Below are 15825 nucleotides of genomic sequence, written 5' to 3'. Positions count from 1 at the left end.
TCTTACCCAGAGTCCAGCCCGGGACTCGACTAGGCCTCGGGCAAGTCCCACAACCTCTCTGGGGTCTTCTCACCCATAACGTGGGCAAGACAAGCCCAGCCCTGGCCATCTCCTCTGCTGACATGCGCCCCAGCCTCACGTAAACAAAAACCCTGCATCACAGCAAGAATTATTCAGCCTAAAGCTGAGCTGGGCCCTGGCTTCTTCAAGGCTCTGCCCAGTCTAAGCCCTGGGTCTGTATCCTTGGCCAAGATCCGCATCTCTGAACCACCGTGGGGCCAGACAGGAAGTCCGAACCATGGAGCCTCCCTGACTGCCTGACTGGGTCTCAGTTCTCTCTCCTTGGCCCACGACCTGTCTCCCACCCATACTCAAGCTCACTGTGTGACCCTGGGAGCCTGACCCCACTGCTTTCTCTATCCCATGGCTTGATTTGAGGGTTCCCGACTCCAGACTACAAGGGTGATGTCCCTCTTCATAAGACCTCAGCCTGATGTCCTTACCCCTACTGTGTACATCCCAAGCTGCAGCCAGTCCCAGAATACCTTGCCACACCTCCGCACACACAGTTCTCTTGGTCCTGAATGGCCTTTTCCCCATTCTCTATTGGGCAAGCTCCTCTTCATCCTTCAAAAGCCCACCATCTATGACCCCTTCTCTGTGATCCTGTCCCCTACACTCCAAACAGAATTAATTGCTCCCTTGCCTGTGACCCCACAGTCCTTCATCTGGCCCTCTGTCACTGCCCTGGGATGACTTACGAACCCCACAGCACTGCGCATCTGGGGCCAGTGACCAAGCAATAACCCTCTGCAGCTCCAGTGCCCAGTGCAAGATGGATCAGAGAAGGTGGCAGGAAGTGATCACTAAACCAAGGAACAAATGGACAGGACAGGACCAGGCATGGGCTGAGAACGCACCGTGTTTTGGGTCCAGCTGTCCCCTGTGCAGGTCTTGTTATCAGAATGCTGGGCGTTTAATTCTTCTTCCTCCATTAGCAGGTACAGCTCCTTCATGCTATTTACCTATTTTTTTAAAAAACACACTCAACAGGGGGGTGGGAAGGCGTCATGCCTGGGAGTCTGACCCTCAGGGGGAGGGGATTCAGGCTAGTGGTCCAGATAGAAAGGGGACTGCACAGCCAGGCGGGAAGAAAGAATGGGGGGTTATGATACAGGATGAACCACAGCACCCTAGCTCAGCGCCGATTTCCAAATTTTTTTTTTCCCTGAGGAAGATTAGCCCTGAGCTAACGTCTGTGCCGATGCTCCTCCATTTTTTTGTATGTGGGACACCGCCACAGCATGCCTGGTGAGTGGGGTAGGTCTGCACCCAGGATTCAAACCCGCGAACCTGGGCTGCTGAAGCAGAGCATGTGGAACTTTAACCACCTGGCCAAAGGGCTGGGCCTTGATTTCCCAAATTTTAGATTTGACCCCTGGGCACCGTCTAGGCCCAGGAGCACAGCTGGAGAGTCAGGCCCTTCTGGCCTCCTACACCATGTCTTCTGCCCCAACGACCACGAGGCATCCCTGAGCGCTACTCAGAAATAACCACGTTGCCAGGCGGGGTCAAGGTGGGCACTGTGGTTGGAACAACAGGGCCACGGGCACCCCATAATTATAGATGAGGGCAACCAAAGGTTTGAGGGGACAGAAGGAGATCTCCTGGGAGGGAGAGTTAGTTGCTGATGGATTCTGGGCAGGAGTCCAGGGCCAGCCAAGGAGACCAGGGTACTAATTCAGGATGGGAATGAAGCAGAAGGAAGCTGCCTCCTAACTGGGGAGCTCATTTATCGTTCATTCATTCATTCAACAAATATTTATTGAACACCTACCGTGTACTGGGTCCTGTGTTTGGAGCTGGGGATACATCAGTGAGCAAGACAGAAAAAACCCTGGCCCCCTTTAGCTTCCATTCCAGTAGCAGGAAAACAAACACATAAGTGAAATATATGAAATGTCATTAAATATACAGAATGTCACATAGTGATCGGTGCTATGGAGAAAAAGAGAGCAGGGAAAGGAGCTAAGATGTGCTGTGCACGGGTGGTCAAGGAGGGCCTTAGAGAGAAGGTGATATTTGGGAAAAGTCCTAAAGGAGGTAGGAGAATAAACCGTGTGAATACCCGCAGGGCGAGAATTCCAAGAAAGGGCACAGCAAGTGCAAAGGCCCTGAGGTGAGAACACATCTGTTAGAGGAATAGCAAGAGAGCCAGGGAGGAAGTGAGAGAGACATGGAGAACAAGGCTGGTTGACCAGGCCACTGTAGGGACTTTGGCTTCTCTGGGTGAAATGGGAGCCAGTGGAGATTGTGAGCCAAAGAGTGACACCGACCTGACTTTCGGTTTCACAGGATCACTCTAACTGCTGTGCTGAGTTACATTATAGGAGAGCAACAGAGCTCGATATCGCACAACTCCAGGGGGTACCAGCCACATGATGTACCTGCTGCCTGGTACCTCCCTGTACCCTACTGAATACAAGACGCTTGGTGGAAGGGTGCAAGGGCAGAAGCAGGGAGACCAGTTAGGAGGCTATGGTAATAATTCAGGCAAGAAGTGATGACGGCTCAGATGGGGAGGTGGGCAGCGCGCCTGGGTCAGATTCTGTAGATTCTAGATAGATTCACCGTGTGCAAGAAAGGCCATTTAAGCCTTGAGCCTGCTGAGTTCCCCCAGGGAGTAAGTGTAGGTAAAGGAACGACGTGGCCCAAGGCCTGAGCCCCAGGGACTCTGACGTTAAGAGGTCAGGTCAGGGAGAAAAGGGGGGTCCAGCCACGGAGACTGAGAAGGAGCAATCAGTGAGGTGGAAGGAAGTCCAAGAGAGTGCGGTGTCCTGGAAACCAAACGACGAAGGGTTTCCAGGGCCCGGGCAGGCACTGAGGCTGGGAGGCATGTGGGGGAGCAGGGCCTGCGTGAACAAGCACCCCAACTCCGTCCCTGGTCACGAGTATCTAAACATACAGACTTTTCGTCACCTATATCCATGGGGGCACGGTTCCTTTTCTGACATTCTTGGGGCCAGGCGTACTTGGAATTCAGAATTAATCGGGATTTAGAAGGATAATATGGTACCTACACTGTATATTGCATAACAGCCCCAGCAAAATCTGGCGTAACATCCTATGCTCAAGGACACCGATATCTCCCCTACAAACATGTGAATATAACATAAAATGGGATAACAAAGGTTTTGCTGCCAAAAGAATGTCAGGACAATGTTTTCCAACTGAGTTAGACACAAAAGAAGCTCTGAGTGAGTCAGAGCTTCTGGATTTCAGAATTGAGGACAAGGAATTAAAGATAGTTATCCATGGTAGAATGGGGATAATAATTGCCTCCACATCACAGGATGTATTTATACAAGTGAAATGCAATAATCCACTAAAAGCATTTAACACAGCGCCCAGAACACTACAAATACTCAATAGATGAGGGTTATCATTCACATATAGAGTGTTAATTCTGCATGTGTGGACATGTATATTCTTTAAAAGTATGCATGTACATCAAGTTTATTATTTATATAGTTACATGTATTTTATTATGTATTTGTATGTATTTTCATACACATGAGCTTTATATCATATCATATACAGTCACACATTGCTTAGCGACAAGGGTACACTCTGAGAAATGTGTCTGTTAGGTGATTTCATCATTCTGAGAACATCATAGAGTGTACTTACACAAGCCTAGACGGTACAGCCCACTAAACACCCAGGCTATATGGTACTAATCTTATGGGGCCACTGTTGTCTGCAGTCCATCTTTGACCGAATCATTGTTATGCAGCACATGACTGTACATATATGTTTGTATCTATTTTTACAACATATGTGGGTATGTTTGTATCTTATTATGTCTATTTCAGTAAATATGTGTATTTCTATTAATTATGGGCACATATATTATTTAATTTTCTATGCTTACACCTTATTTTTTTCTAAAGTAAGTTTCTCTTTCTCGCTGTTACTCCAGGACATGGAAATGGCAAGAAAAATTTTCACCAAATATGGAGAGTTTGCCTGAAACAAACTGACTTAAAACATAGGTTATGTGGCCTACAGGCAATTCACTTTGGGGGGTGTGGCGGAGCATCTTCCCTAGCAGCCAAAACTGGGCTTTAGCTATGGAAAAACAGTATAGTGGTTTCCCAAAAAATTAAAAATAGAACTACCATATGATCCAGCAATCCCACTTCTGGGTCTATTTCCAAAAGAAATGAAATCTGAATCTCAAATTGCTATTTGCACTCCCTCGTGTTCATTGCGGCATTATTCACAGTAACCAAGACGTGGAAACAACCTAAGTGTCTGTCTACAAATGAATGGATAAAGAAAATGTGATATATACATACAGTGGAATATTATTTGGTTTTAAAAAAGAAGGAAATCCTGTCATTTGTGACAACATGGATGAACCTGGCGGACATTATGCTAAGCGAAATAAGCCAGGCACAGAAAGATAAATACTTCAAGATCTCACTTATATGTAGAATCAAAAATGTCAAACTCATAGAAGTAGAGTGTAGAATAGTGGTTGCCAGGGGCAGGAGGAGGGGAAAACGGGGAGATGTTGGATAAAGGGTACAAAGTTTCATTTACGCAGGATGAGTAAGTTCTGGGGATCTAATGTACAGCATGGTGACTACAGTTAACAATACCACATTGCATTCTTGAAATGTGCTAAGAGAGTAAATCTTACATGTTCTTACCACAGGAAGGAAGGACAGAAGGAAGGAAGGGAGGGAGGAAGGGAGGAAATGGTAACTATGTGAGGTGATGGATATGTTTTTGTTTTGTTTTGTTTTGTTTGGTGAGGAAGATTTTCCCTGAGCTAACATCTGTGCCCATCTTCCTCTATTTTGTATGTGGGATGCCGCCACAGCACGGCTTAATGAGCGGTGCCTAGGTCCACGCCCAGGATCTGAACCCACAAACCCTGGGCCGCCAAAGTGCAGCACATGAACTTAAACCACCAGGCTGGCCCCACGATGGACAGTTTAATTAGCTTGATTGAGGTGATCATTTCATAATGTGTATATATATCAAAACATCAAGTTGTACACCTTAAATATATACAACTCTATGTGTCAATTGTACATCAATAAAGCTGAAATAAAATGCGGCATATACATACAATGGAATATTATTCAGCATTAAAAAGGAAGGAAATTCTGCAATGTGTTACAACATGGATGAACGTTGAAGACAGTATGCTAAGTGAAATAAGCCCGGCACAAAACACAAATACTGTATGATTCCACTTATGTAAGGTACTTAGAGTAGTCACATTCACAGAGACAGAAAGTAGAATGGTGCTTACCAGGGACTGGGGGGAGAAGGGGATGGGGAGTTAGTGTTTAATGGGTATAGAGTTTCAGTTTTACAAGATGAAGAGTTCTAGAGATGGATGGTGGACATGGTTGCACAACAATGTGAATGTACTTAATGACAGTGAACTGTGAACTTAAAAATGGTTAAAATGGTAAATTTTGTTATGAATATTTTACTAGAATTTAAAAAAATAAATTTAAAAAAATACATTAAAAAAAAAACCCTAGGCTTCATCCAAAGGCCTGTGTGGGACTTCCAAAGAGGAGAGGCAAGTCCTATATTTTCAAATCCCATGAAAGAGAGAGCAGGCAGTGGCTTCAAACGGGAGGCCCCAGGTGTCACAAAGGGTGACACTCAAGGAGCAGCCATGCTGGCTTTTGAGCCACTTCTCACAGGGGCACCTCTGTGTCAGATATTCCAGGGCGTGGGCAGCAGGAAATGGGTCCATTTAATGACGGTCAGTGACTCTCCCAAGGGGCCTTGAGGAGCTGGGTGGCCCGGGAAAAGAACTATGAGCCCCACTGGGGGTGGGGGCAGGGGACTCTTGCTACAGAGTCAGGTCTAACCATCATCCCCTGCTCCTGGGGCATTCGGGCTACTCTGGGGGACCCCTGACAGGGGTACATGGGGACTTGGGGAGTGCCACTGGGCCCCACTGGCTCTGGAAAGAGTAGCCTGAGCCGGAGGGCCAAGCCTGGGCTAGACCAGAGGTACCTGTACCCCAAAGGCCACGGCCAAGGTGAGCGGTGCCAACACGGGTGGGTGTGACTGAGGTATGACGTCCCCACAGGCCCCCTTCTCCTAGCAAGGTTAGCGTGCTGATGATGGGGCAGGGGCTCTCAGGAACAAGGGTCCTGCACAGACCTAGGGACAGATGGGCCACGGGAGTCCTTCCCGAGCTTCACACATTCCCAAAGCCACATCCAATACTACCCGTACTATCGTTATGTTTCAAGTCAACCTCTCCTTCTAGTTAGACACATCTAAAAGAGGAAGTTGATACTATTACTAAAAATGGAAAGCCAGTGCCCACTGCCATAAATCGAAGGTAATATTAGAAATAAAATAGGTATATTCATAAGTCAAAAATAAACAGCAAGAAAAAAGAATGAACTACTTCTACGTGCCAAACATGGTCGAATCGCAAAAAATTATACAGAGCAAAGGAAGCCAGACACAAAAGGCTACATGCACTTATATGAAGTTCCAGAATAGACCAAATTAACCCACGGTGTATGAATGAGAACAGCACTGACTGCTGGGGTGGGCATGTTGACTGGGGTACAAGGGAGTCTTCTGGGGTGCTGGAAATGTGATCTATTGTGATCTGGGTGGGGGCTATACGGGTGTACACTGTCAAACTTCATCAGCTGTACACTTAAGATGTGTGCACTTTACTGTGTGTAAGTGATACCTCAAAAGAATAAAAAACATTAATATGTACTATATTGCATATAATGCAATAACAACAAAACTAGATTATTAAATTCACTTAGATACTGTTGCCTGCTGAAGACTCTGAGGTTTGTTAAAAAGAGAAACAAAGAAGTATTAGGTGTTAAAGACCTACTAGCCCCCAAAGAGACTTTCTCCCGGTAAGGCCAGGACCAAGGCTGTCTTCTTCACAGGTATCCCCAGCACCTGCCACAGCCCCCAGTAAAGAGCTGGTTCCCAAGAAACAGACGCTGAATGAGTGAATGGATGCAGGGATGAAAGTCCGCAAGCTGACGGCTCGTATATGAGCCTCAGGGCTGTGTCGACGCCAGCTGGGCGTCCCTCTTGTTGTATCTCCCCCACGCCACCCCTGCCCCAGACCCAGTCCCACGGGAACCATACCTCAAGGAAGTCATCCCCCTCGCTGGGCAAAACCTTGCCCTGCCGCCAGCGCTTGAGGAACCACCTGAGCTTCATGAAGAGCAGCAGGAAGTTGTGCTTGAACTGCTGGGACTCCTGCACCAGCATGTTCTTCTCCTGGCTCCAGAATTTCTGCTCCAGCCTCCGCTGGAGGCTCAGACTCTGCAGCTCAAACTCCCGCCTTAGGAGCGCCCTCTGCTGGTCCTCCTTTAGCTGCGAGGGGGACAAGAGCGTGAGCAACCCTGGCCGTCGTCTAGGGCACTGTCCCTCCCATTCCAGACCTCACGCCAGGGCAGAGAGGAAAATTTGGGTGGTGCCTGTGGGTGATCCCTGCCAGAGACTCCACCGCTAGCAGCTTGTTCTGTTGAGATAAACACTGCCCTCTGCTACTCCAGGGAAGAGAAACTCATAAAAGCAGTAGCAATCACAGCTACCACTCAGTGAAAGAGCTGGGATTGGAACCCGGCTCTGTTCGATTATGAAAACCATGACATCATATAATAAGCACGTACTTATTGTTTCAAATGAACTCTCACATTTCAGGAGGAACCTGGGAGCGTGAGCAATGATGGCAGGGAGGGGTGACCGACGTGGAGAGCAAAGGGCATGCTCAGAGTTGAGGAAGGCTGAGAATATGCAATACCCTAGGAAGCAATGGCTAAGGGGGAGCCAGAGACCTGGATTAGAATCCCAGCCCCACCTCGCCCTGGACATGCAACCCTGGGCAAAGCGCTTCAGCTCTCTGGGCATCAGTTTCCCCATCTGTCAAGTGGGGACGCCTCCTAGGGGAAGACATAAGGACTAAAGGACATAATGTGTGGAAAGGGCATTGCACAGCCCTGACATACAGTAAGGGCTTAATAAATGCTTTTTATTAGCAAGACTATCATCTTGATTACCAGCCAGGCCTCTGGCCTTCCTGCTGTAGGTTTTCAGCTCTGATGGGGGCAATTTTTCATAGATGGGAAAACTGAGGCCCAGAGAGGAGACAGGATTGGCCTGAGGTCAAACAGGCAGTCAACGACAAGCCCAGGATTCCAGCCCAGCGCACCTAATGCACAATCACAAGCAAAGCAAAAAAAAAAAAAAACACCCCACAATCACGACGGACGGGAAGATGAGGGTTTCCCTTGACATTCTTGCCTCCTGAAGATCCGGGGACCTCTAAGGTTTCTGCCTTCAGTTCAGGGAAGAGAGGGTAGCGCAGGTGCGGGCAGGGCGCTGGGCACCACCCACCTGGACCATCTTCTGGTTGAAGTTGTCGGCCTCCTCTTTCCGTAGCTGCCGCTCCTGGGAGAGCTGCTCTTGCAGGCCCCGGAGGCTGTCGTGGGCCTCGGCGAGCACCAGCTGCAGCTCCTTGATCTGGGGCAGGGATGAGGGACGCAGACAATGAGGAGGGAGAGAGCAGGAGGGCAGAAGCTGTGGTCAAAGGACGAGAGTGGTGGGGGAGCAACAGCAGTGAGTCGGACCCGAGCTGTCCTTCAAGTACAAATCAGCACCATGGCTGTCCCCACCTCCGTGGGTTGTCATGACAATTAAAACAGGGCACATCAGACCTAGCTATTACAATTTTAACTTGATAATTTCTCTCTCTGCAATTTATTTGAAGAAAATAATATACTGTGAAAACTAAGCTTGATTCACCAAGATAATCATTGTTTCACTGTTTATAGTTGCAAAAATTTACAGACAACTTAGATGGTAAATAATGGGGATCAATATATGTGTTTAACAGGTCTATACATATGTAAAAATCCATTCAACTGTACACTTAAGGTTAGTGTCCTTTATTGTCTGTATATTATTATTTTATACTTCAATAAAAAGTTAAAAAAAAAGATACATACCTCAACAGAAAAACATGAAGGACACAGACACACACACTAGATGTTAACAGTGGTTAACTATGTGATGCTCCTGTGACCTTGATTTCTTCTTTATATCTTTACACAATACTACTTAGGGATTTTGTTGTAGTTATTTGTTTATAGTGACTATGTAATAAAATCTTTTTTTTTTTTTTTTGTGAGGAAGATCAGCCCTGAACTAACATCCATGCCAATCTTTCTCTTTTTGCTGAGGAAGACCGGCTCTGAGCTAACATCTATTGCCAATCCTCCTCCTTTTTTTTTTTCCCCCTTTTTCTCCCCAAAGCCCCAGTAGACAGTTGTATGTCACAGTTGCACAGCCTTCTAGTTGCTGTATGTGGGACGCAGCCTCAGCATGGCCGGACAAGCAGTGCGTCGGTGCGCGCCCGGGATCCGATCCCAGCTGCCAGTAGTGGAGCGCGCGCATTTAACCGCTAAGCCACGGGGCCAGCCCCTATGTAATAAAATCTTAAGAAAAAGACAATAAAACTTATATTTTCAGGAGAAATTGTGTTTTTTTTTTATAATTTTATTTATTTATTTTTTCCCCCAAAGTCCCAGTAGATAGTTGTATGTCATAGCTGCACATCCTTCTAGTTGCTGTATGTGGGACGCGGCCTCAGCATGGCCAGAGAAGTGGTATGTCAGTGCACACCCGGGATCTGAACCCGGGCCGCCAGCAGCGGAGCGCGTGCACTTAACCGCTAAGCCACAGGGCCGGCCCGGAAATTGTGTTTTAAGTATTTGTAGCTAAACAGGCAAAACTAATCTACTCTGTTAAAAGTCAGGATGGCGGGGCCGGCCCCGTGGCATAGTGGTTAAGTTAGGCGCACTCTGCTTCGGCGGCCTGGGTTTGTGGGTTCGGATCAGGGGCATGGACCTACACCACTCGTCAGCCACACTGTGGTGGCAACCCACATATAAAATAGAGGAAGACTGGCACAGATGTTAGCTCAGGGCTAATCTTCCTCAAGCAAAAAAAGAGGAAAATTGGCAACAGATGTTAGCTCAGGGCAAATCTTCCTCAGCAAAAAAAAAAAGTCAAGATGGTGACTAGAAAGGACACGGGTGCTCCCAGGAGCAAGTCATGCTCTCTTTAGGGACTGGCTTGCTGATTACATAGGAGTGTTCAGTTTGTGAAAATTATTTGAGCTGTGCACTTACAATATGAGCACTTTTCTGTATGTATGCTATACTTTAATTAAAAAATTTTTGGGGCTGGCCCGGTGACACAAGCGGTTAAGTGCATGCGCTCCGCTGCAGCAGCCTGGGGTTTGCCGGTTCAGATCCCAGGCACGCACCAACGCACTGCTTGGCAAGCCATGCTGTGGCGGTGTCCCATATAAAGTGGAGGAAGATGGGCACGGATGTTAGCCCAGGGCCAGTCTTCCTCAGCAAAAAAAGAGGAGGACTGGCTGATGTTAGCACGGGGCTGATCTCCTCACAAAAAACAAAATTTTAAAGTGTTTCTAGTAACAGAGGGAAATTTTTATGCTGTCACGTTAAGCAGGAAAAAAAAAAGGAAATGTCAGCTCTAACTCCTACATAAAACCTTCCTGGGCATGGCAAGATGTCCCTTTGTGAAAAAAACCAAACATTTATTATCTGGCCAATAACGTGGAAATTCAGCAATGGAAGGCACTCTGACTTGAGGCATATCTTGTATGTGTGTTTTGTACTAAAAATCCTTGCAGGGCTAGTACTATCTGCTATCTGTGGTGTTTTCCTTGAACTCAGTGCCCAACACAGTGCCTGGCAAATTGTAACTGCTCAGTAAAGAGTGGTTGAATGATACAATAATTGAATGCATGCCGGAAATTACTTTCTCTGCAGGGGAGCTGCCCTATTTCCTTTTCTCAGAAAATGAGAACTAAGTATCACATAATTTTTTCCCTTTTTGCCATGGCTGCTAGGAAACTCAGACCACTTAGAGAGTTTGATCCATCAGCTTCAAGGGAGCTTCTCCCCCTGCATAGTTGCAGACTGGCCTTCCTGGGACCACAAAGTTGCCTTCCTGGGAGTGCTCAGAAGAAAACGGTGCTCAGGTTGGGACACACAGAGGGCTCTCCATGGTTCAGGAATCTCAGGGAGGCAGCACCCAGTCCACAGGAGCCATTTCCTGCTTCAGGTTCATTACAAAGTGCAGGTTCATTATGAAGAACCAGCCAGAATTCCTCAAGGACCAGAGAATCCTAGCACTTCTACAGCTACCACCAACTCTATCCTCTCATGTTACAGATGCGGAAGCTGCAGCCAGAGAATGAGAACACGCCAAGGCCACACAGCCACACTGACGAGTCCCCTGAGGCCCAGTGATATGTCATCATCCTCCTCATCCTCACCCAACAAGGACCAGACCTGAAGCTAAGGCTTTCCATGTATTTAATCGTTCCAACAACCCTATGAGGGATCACTTTTATTTTAAAGGAGAAAAACTGCGGATCAGAGAGGTAAAGTGACTTATCTAAGATCTTACCACCAGTTTATAGTTGATCCACGATTTGAACCCAGTCAGCCTGACTGTGGAGACTGCTGCCTTCCTCCTACATAAATTCATGGTTCCATTAAATGACAAAAATTATTGAATTCCCAGTGGGATTTAGTATAGGAAAAAAAATTAATTTCTTCAAATGAGTTTATAAGCCTCCTTTTATCAGGCCACGAGGACAGCCCAAACTTCCTTGTTTCCCTTTTCGCCCTGCCTTCCAGCAAGCTTAGAACCAAATGGAATACTCAAAACCCATATCATCACCAGCTAAGATTTTAGGAAGCCCCAGCCACTCTCCTCCTACCCGCCCCCCTGCTTGCTCAGGCCCAGGCCTACCTCAGAGACGTAGGAATCATTGTCTTCAGCTCGGTAAGGCCTGAAGCTCCGGCTAGGGTCGGGCTTGGAGTCCAAGTCACCAGTGCGAAAGGCTTCTCGTATCCTGGGCTCCCATTCCGGCAGGTCCCTGAAGTCCGGCGGCTGCACCCAGAGGCAAGGGCAGAAGAGACCAAAGGTAACCATGGGGAGGGGCCCAAGGGGTGCCAGGAACAGCCCCCACCCCAGGCCTCTGGCTCTATAAGAGGCTCTGACCATCCCCCTGATGGCTGGGACCTGGGTGGATTCACCTGTAGCCCAGACCCAGCCCTGGCTGGGGCACTGCAACCACTCACTGGATGTCTGTTGAAAGGATAAATGACCAGGTAAGCAGTGAGTGGAAACACTGATTCTATGCACGTCTGTCTTGTGCACAAACCTTCTGAGCCAGCCTCAACTGTCCTACCACACATGCGGACCCAGCTCATTCCTACCTAAGAAGAACCAAGAGGGCGACCTAAGATAGGACAGTCTGCTTGCTTAGAAAAGCAAGATCAAGCCAGATCAACAGGGCACTGGTTAAAGAAATAATGGCACAATTACAGTGTGTAGTTGTGAAAAAGAAAGAGCTAAATCTCTCTGTATAGACATGGAAAGACCCCTCCCATTGCTCTCGGGGTGAAGATCAAACCTCCCTAGTGCTCTCTGCAGCCCAGCCTCACGTGTTCTCTTAGTCCTTGGACACACCATGCTCCTTCTGGCCATGAGGAATTCACAAAGGCTGTTCCCTCTGCTTAGAACACTCTTCCTCTATAATCCATCCTTCTGATCTCAGCTCAGCTCAGAGTTCTTCCCTGACCCGGGATCAAGTTCTTTGTTCACAGAACCAAGTACCTTTCCTTCAGAGCCCCCTTCTCAGTTTATAATTCCACATTCATTGCATGATATTTTAATTAACATCTCTCTTCCCCACTATATAGGCTGAGGGGCAGGAATCATATGTTTTTGCTTATCATGGCACCTCCAGCACTGAGCACAAAAAGTATATGAACTACAAACACAGCATCATAAGTAAATGAACAAATAGATACATTACACAAGAAAAATAAGTTGTGTGGTCACAGTAGGTATAACATAAGACAATTTGGGTGAAAAAACAAATATCTGAGAGTACATATAGAGAAAGATTCAGAAGGCCATGCTGTGACAATGAAATATTCTAGATCTGCACCACTTGACACACACAACTACGGAGCACTTGAAATGTGGCTAAATTTTCAATTGTACGTAATTTTTATTAATTTAAATTTAAGTAGCCACATGTGGCTAGTGACCACTGTAGTGGCCAGCCCTGCTCCAGACTATTACCAGTGGTACCTGCTGGGAGTGGGAGGCGACCAGAAGGAACCTTTATCTTTTTACCTCAGGCACTGAAACTCATCGGCTGTTTATGGATTACCTTGGCAGTAAGGCTTTTTTTGGGACAAGCGTATTTGCTCTTTTCATTTGTCTCAGTCATATTTTATAGACATCAAGGCTGGAAGTTCATTACATTTAGAAAGCCAAGTTTCTTGCCTTTGCACAGGACCTGAACAAAACTTTTTTTTTTTTCGGTGAGGAAGATCGGCCCGGAGCTAACAGCTGCTGTCAATCTTCCTCTGTTTTGTACATGGGCTGCCGCCACAGCATGGCTTGATGAGCAGTGTGTGGGTCTGTGCCCGGGATCCAAACCTGCGAACCCCAGGCCGCCGCAGCGGAGTGCACGAACTTAACCACTACGCCAGCAGGCCAGCCCCCTGAAGTTGTTTTTCAATAATACTCATTTTAAAAAACAAAATTGCAAAAGAAACAAGAAAAGAAGAAAGAACAACCGGGCAAAAAGATAGGGGCTCGGAACCAGCCCCTATATCTGTGGATGGTAAATGAGTAAGTGAACCGTGGCATTTCACTCAGCGAGATTGTATCCAGTAATGAGAAGGAACCATCTATTGCTACATGGGACCACAAACCTGGTGAGTGAAAGATGGCAGGCAGAGTGAGTGTGGACTGTATGGGTCCATGTATATAAAGTTCAGAGACAGACAAACTGAATCAAGAGAGGGTTCCCTTGGGAGTGGGGCTAGTGGCTAGAAGGGGACATGAGAAGGGGCTTCTGGGGTGCTGGTCATGTCCTAGATCTTGTCTTGGGTGACGATTACATGAGTGTGTTCACCCTGGGAGAATGCATTAGGCTGCAGACTCGTGCTCTGTGTACCTCTCTGTCCATATGTTATGATTCAGTGAAAGGTTTCTATCAAAAAAAAAGTACTAGGGCCTGTGACTGGGACATCTTACCTGGAAGTCCGAGCCAAGGTCTTTGGCCAGGAGAATCTCCTTGGAAGGCCCCTGGGAGCCCAAGGAGGGTAGTGAGGAGAAGGGCTCTGGCTGCTCCTTGGCAGAACTCCCAAGGACGGAGTCCGCCTTCCGCGTGAAGGCATTGAGCTCCTGCTGGAGCATGCTCAGCCGCACCAGGATGGCATGGATGAGCTTGGTGTCCCTGGGGCCCTCGCTGTTGTCAGGGGCCTCGTGCAGCCGAAAGTCAGCACACTCGTTGTCCAGACACAGGCGGAGGCCAGCCGAGAAGCCATTGGCATCGGCCACCAGGACGTCGATGGCCTTGCTGACCAGGGCCGCCTGCTCCCTCAGTCCAGGCAGCGCCTCAGCCTCCCTGGCTCTGCAGAGCCGGGCAGCATGGGGCCCGTGGGCCTCGTCGAGGGCGGCGGGCACACACTGGGCCGAGTCCCCGGCCTCGGCGTCCGTCTCCAGCATGGGCCGCGCGCTCTGGCAGGAGGCGAGGTCGCAGCGCTGGAGGTTGGAGAGGAGCACGCGGTTCTCGTACTGGAGCTTCTTGACCTTGCCGCTGAGCTCGCCGATCTGCAGCTTGGCCGCCGCCAGCTCCTCCTGCGAGGGCTCGCTGAGCACGGAGCAGCTGTCCTCCGACAGCGTCACGTCCAGCTCGTGCTCCGAGCGGTACTTGGCCAGCTCGCTCAGCAGCAGCTTGTTCTGGTCCTCGAGCTCCGCCGAGGAGCGCCGCAGCAGCTCCGCCTCCTCCTCCACGAACTGCAGGTGTCGCCGCAGCTCCGCCAGGCTCTCCCCGCACTCGCTGCCCCCCAGCGCGAAGGCCAGCCGTGCCTCCGGGCCCCCACAGCCGCCCCCGTGATCCCTCATGTCGTCCATCTCGGCCCGCAGGCCCCGGTTCTCCACCTCCAGCTCCACGATGCGGCGGCTCAGCAGGTTGGCGTCCTCCTCCACCAGCTTCAGGTGCGCCTTCAGCTCGCTCTCCCGCGAGTGGGGCGCGGCCGCCAGCTCCTCCGCCGACAGGGCGCTGTCCAGATCGCCGTAGAGCGAGCGGTACTTGGCCAGCTCCTCCTTCATGCTGTCGTTCTCCTTGGCTAGCTTGGTGAGCTTCTTGCACATGAGGGCCGACTCCTCCTTGGCGAAGTGCAGCTGGCACTTCAGGTCGGCGCTGTCCTCCTGGAGCGCCACGGCCACAAGGATAGACACAACCCACGCAGGTTAGTGTGGGGAGGCTCAATACCAGCTGTAGCATTCCCGGGAGCTAACTATGTGCTGGGGACACAGGAATGAACCGGACACAGCCTGACCCTCAAGGAGCTGGGGGTTCAGAGGGGAAGCAGAGAGGGGGACATGGATATTGCAGCAAGGATGGAGCACCACACACAGCCTGGGGAGTCCAGGAGGGCTTCCTGGAGTAGGTGACATTCTGCCAGGGTGACTACTGCTGCTACTACTGCTAACTACCATTACTACTAGTTTCCTCATTTGTAAAATGGGACAATAACACTCCTTCCTTCAACAGCCATGGAGAGGATTAAATGAGATAATGTATGAAAAATGCCTGGCACCTGACAATCCAGTACCACTAGAGGCTAACTGTATTCTAAGCCTGGACTGTCTACAGAC

The 15825-nt window shown here is 48.8% G+C and overlaps 2 protein-coding genes across 3 annotated transcripts in view; both read right to left on the bottom strand.

Moving 5' to 3' along the window:
- The window catches only part of SOGA1 (suppressor of glucose, autophagy associated 1), a 67051-nt gene that overhangs the window by 12530 nt on the left and 38696 nt on the right, over positions 1-15825 (bottom strand). For both annotated transcript variants that reach the window (XM_058562744.1, XM_058562745.1), the window contains exons 5-9: positions 14197-15375; positions 11887-12027; positions 8431-8556; positions 7177-7407; positions 921-1025 (exon numbers count right to left, since the gene is read on the bottom strand). In XM_058562744.1, the coding sequence (XP_058418727.1) occupies positions 921-1025; positions 7177-7407; positions 8431-8556; positions 11887-12027; positions 14197-15375 (1782 nt within the window). The remainder of the gene's footprint in view (positions 1-920; positions 1026-7176; positions 7408-8430; positions 8557-11886; positions 12028-14196; positions 15376-15825) is intronic.
- DSN1 (DSN1 component of MIS12 kinetochore complex) overlaps positions 1-15825 on the bottom strand; it is a 79957-nt gene that overhangs the window by 35434 nt on the left and 28698 nt on the right. The window lies entirely within an intron of this gene.

Source organism: Diceros bicornis, chromosome 19 (assembly GCF_020826845.1).
Source record: "Diceros bicornis minor isolate mBicDic1 chromosome 19, mDicBic1.mat.cur, whole genome shotgun sequence".
Lineage (NCBI taxonomy): Eukaryota > Metazoa > Chordata > Mammalia > Perissodactyla > Rhinocerotidae > Diceros > Diceros bicornis.
Note: the sequence above shows the minus strand (reverse complement) of the source record. Positions and strands in the feature narration are given on the sequence as shown.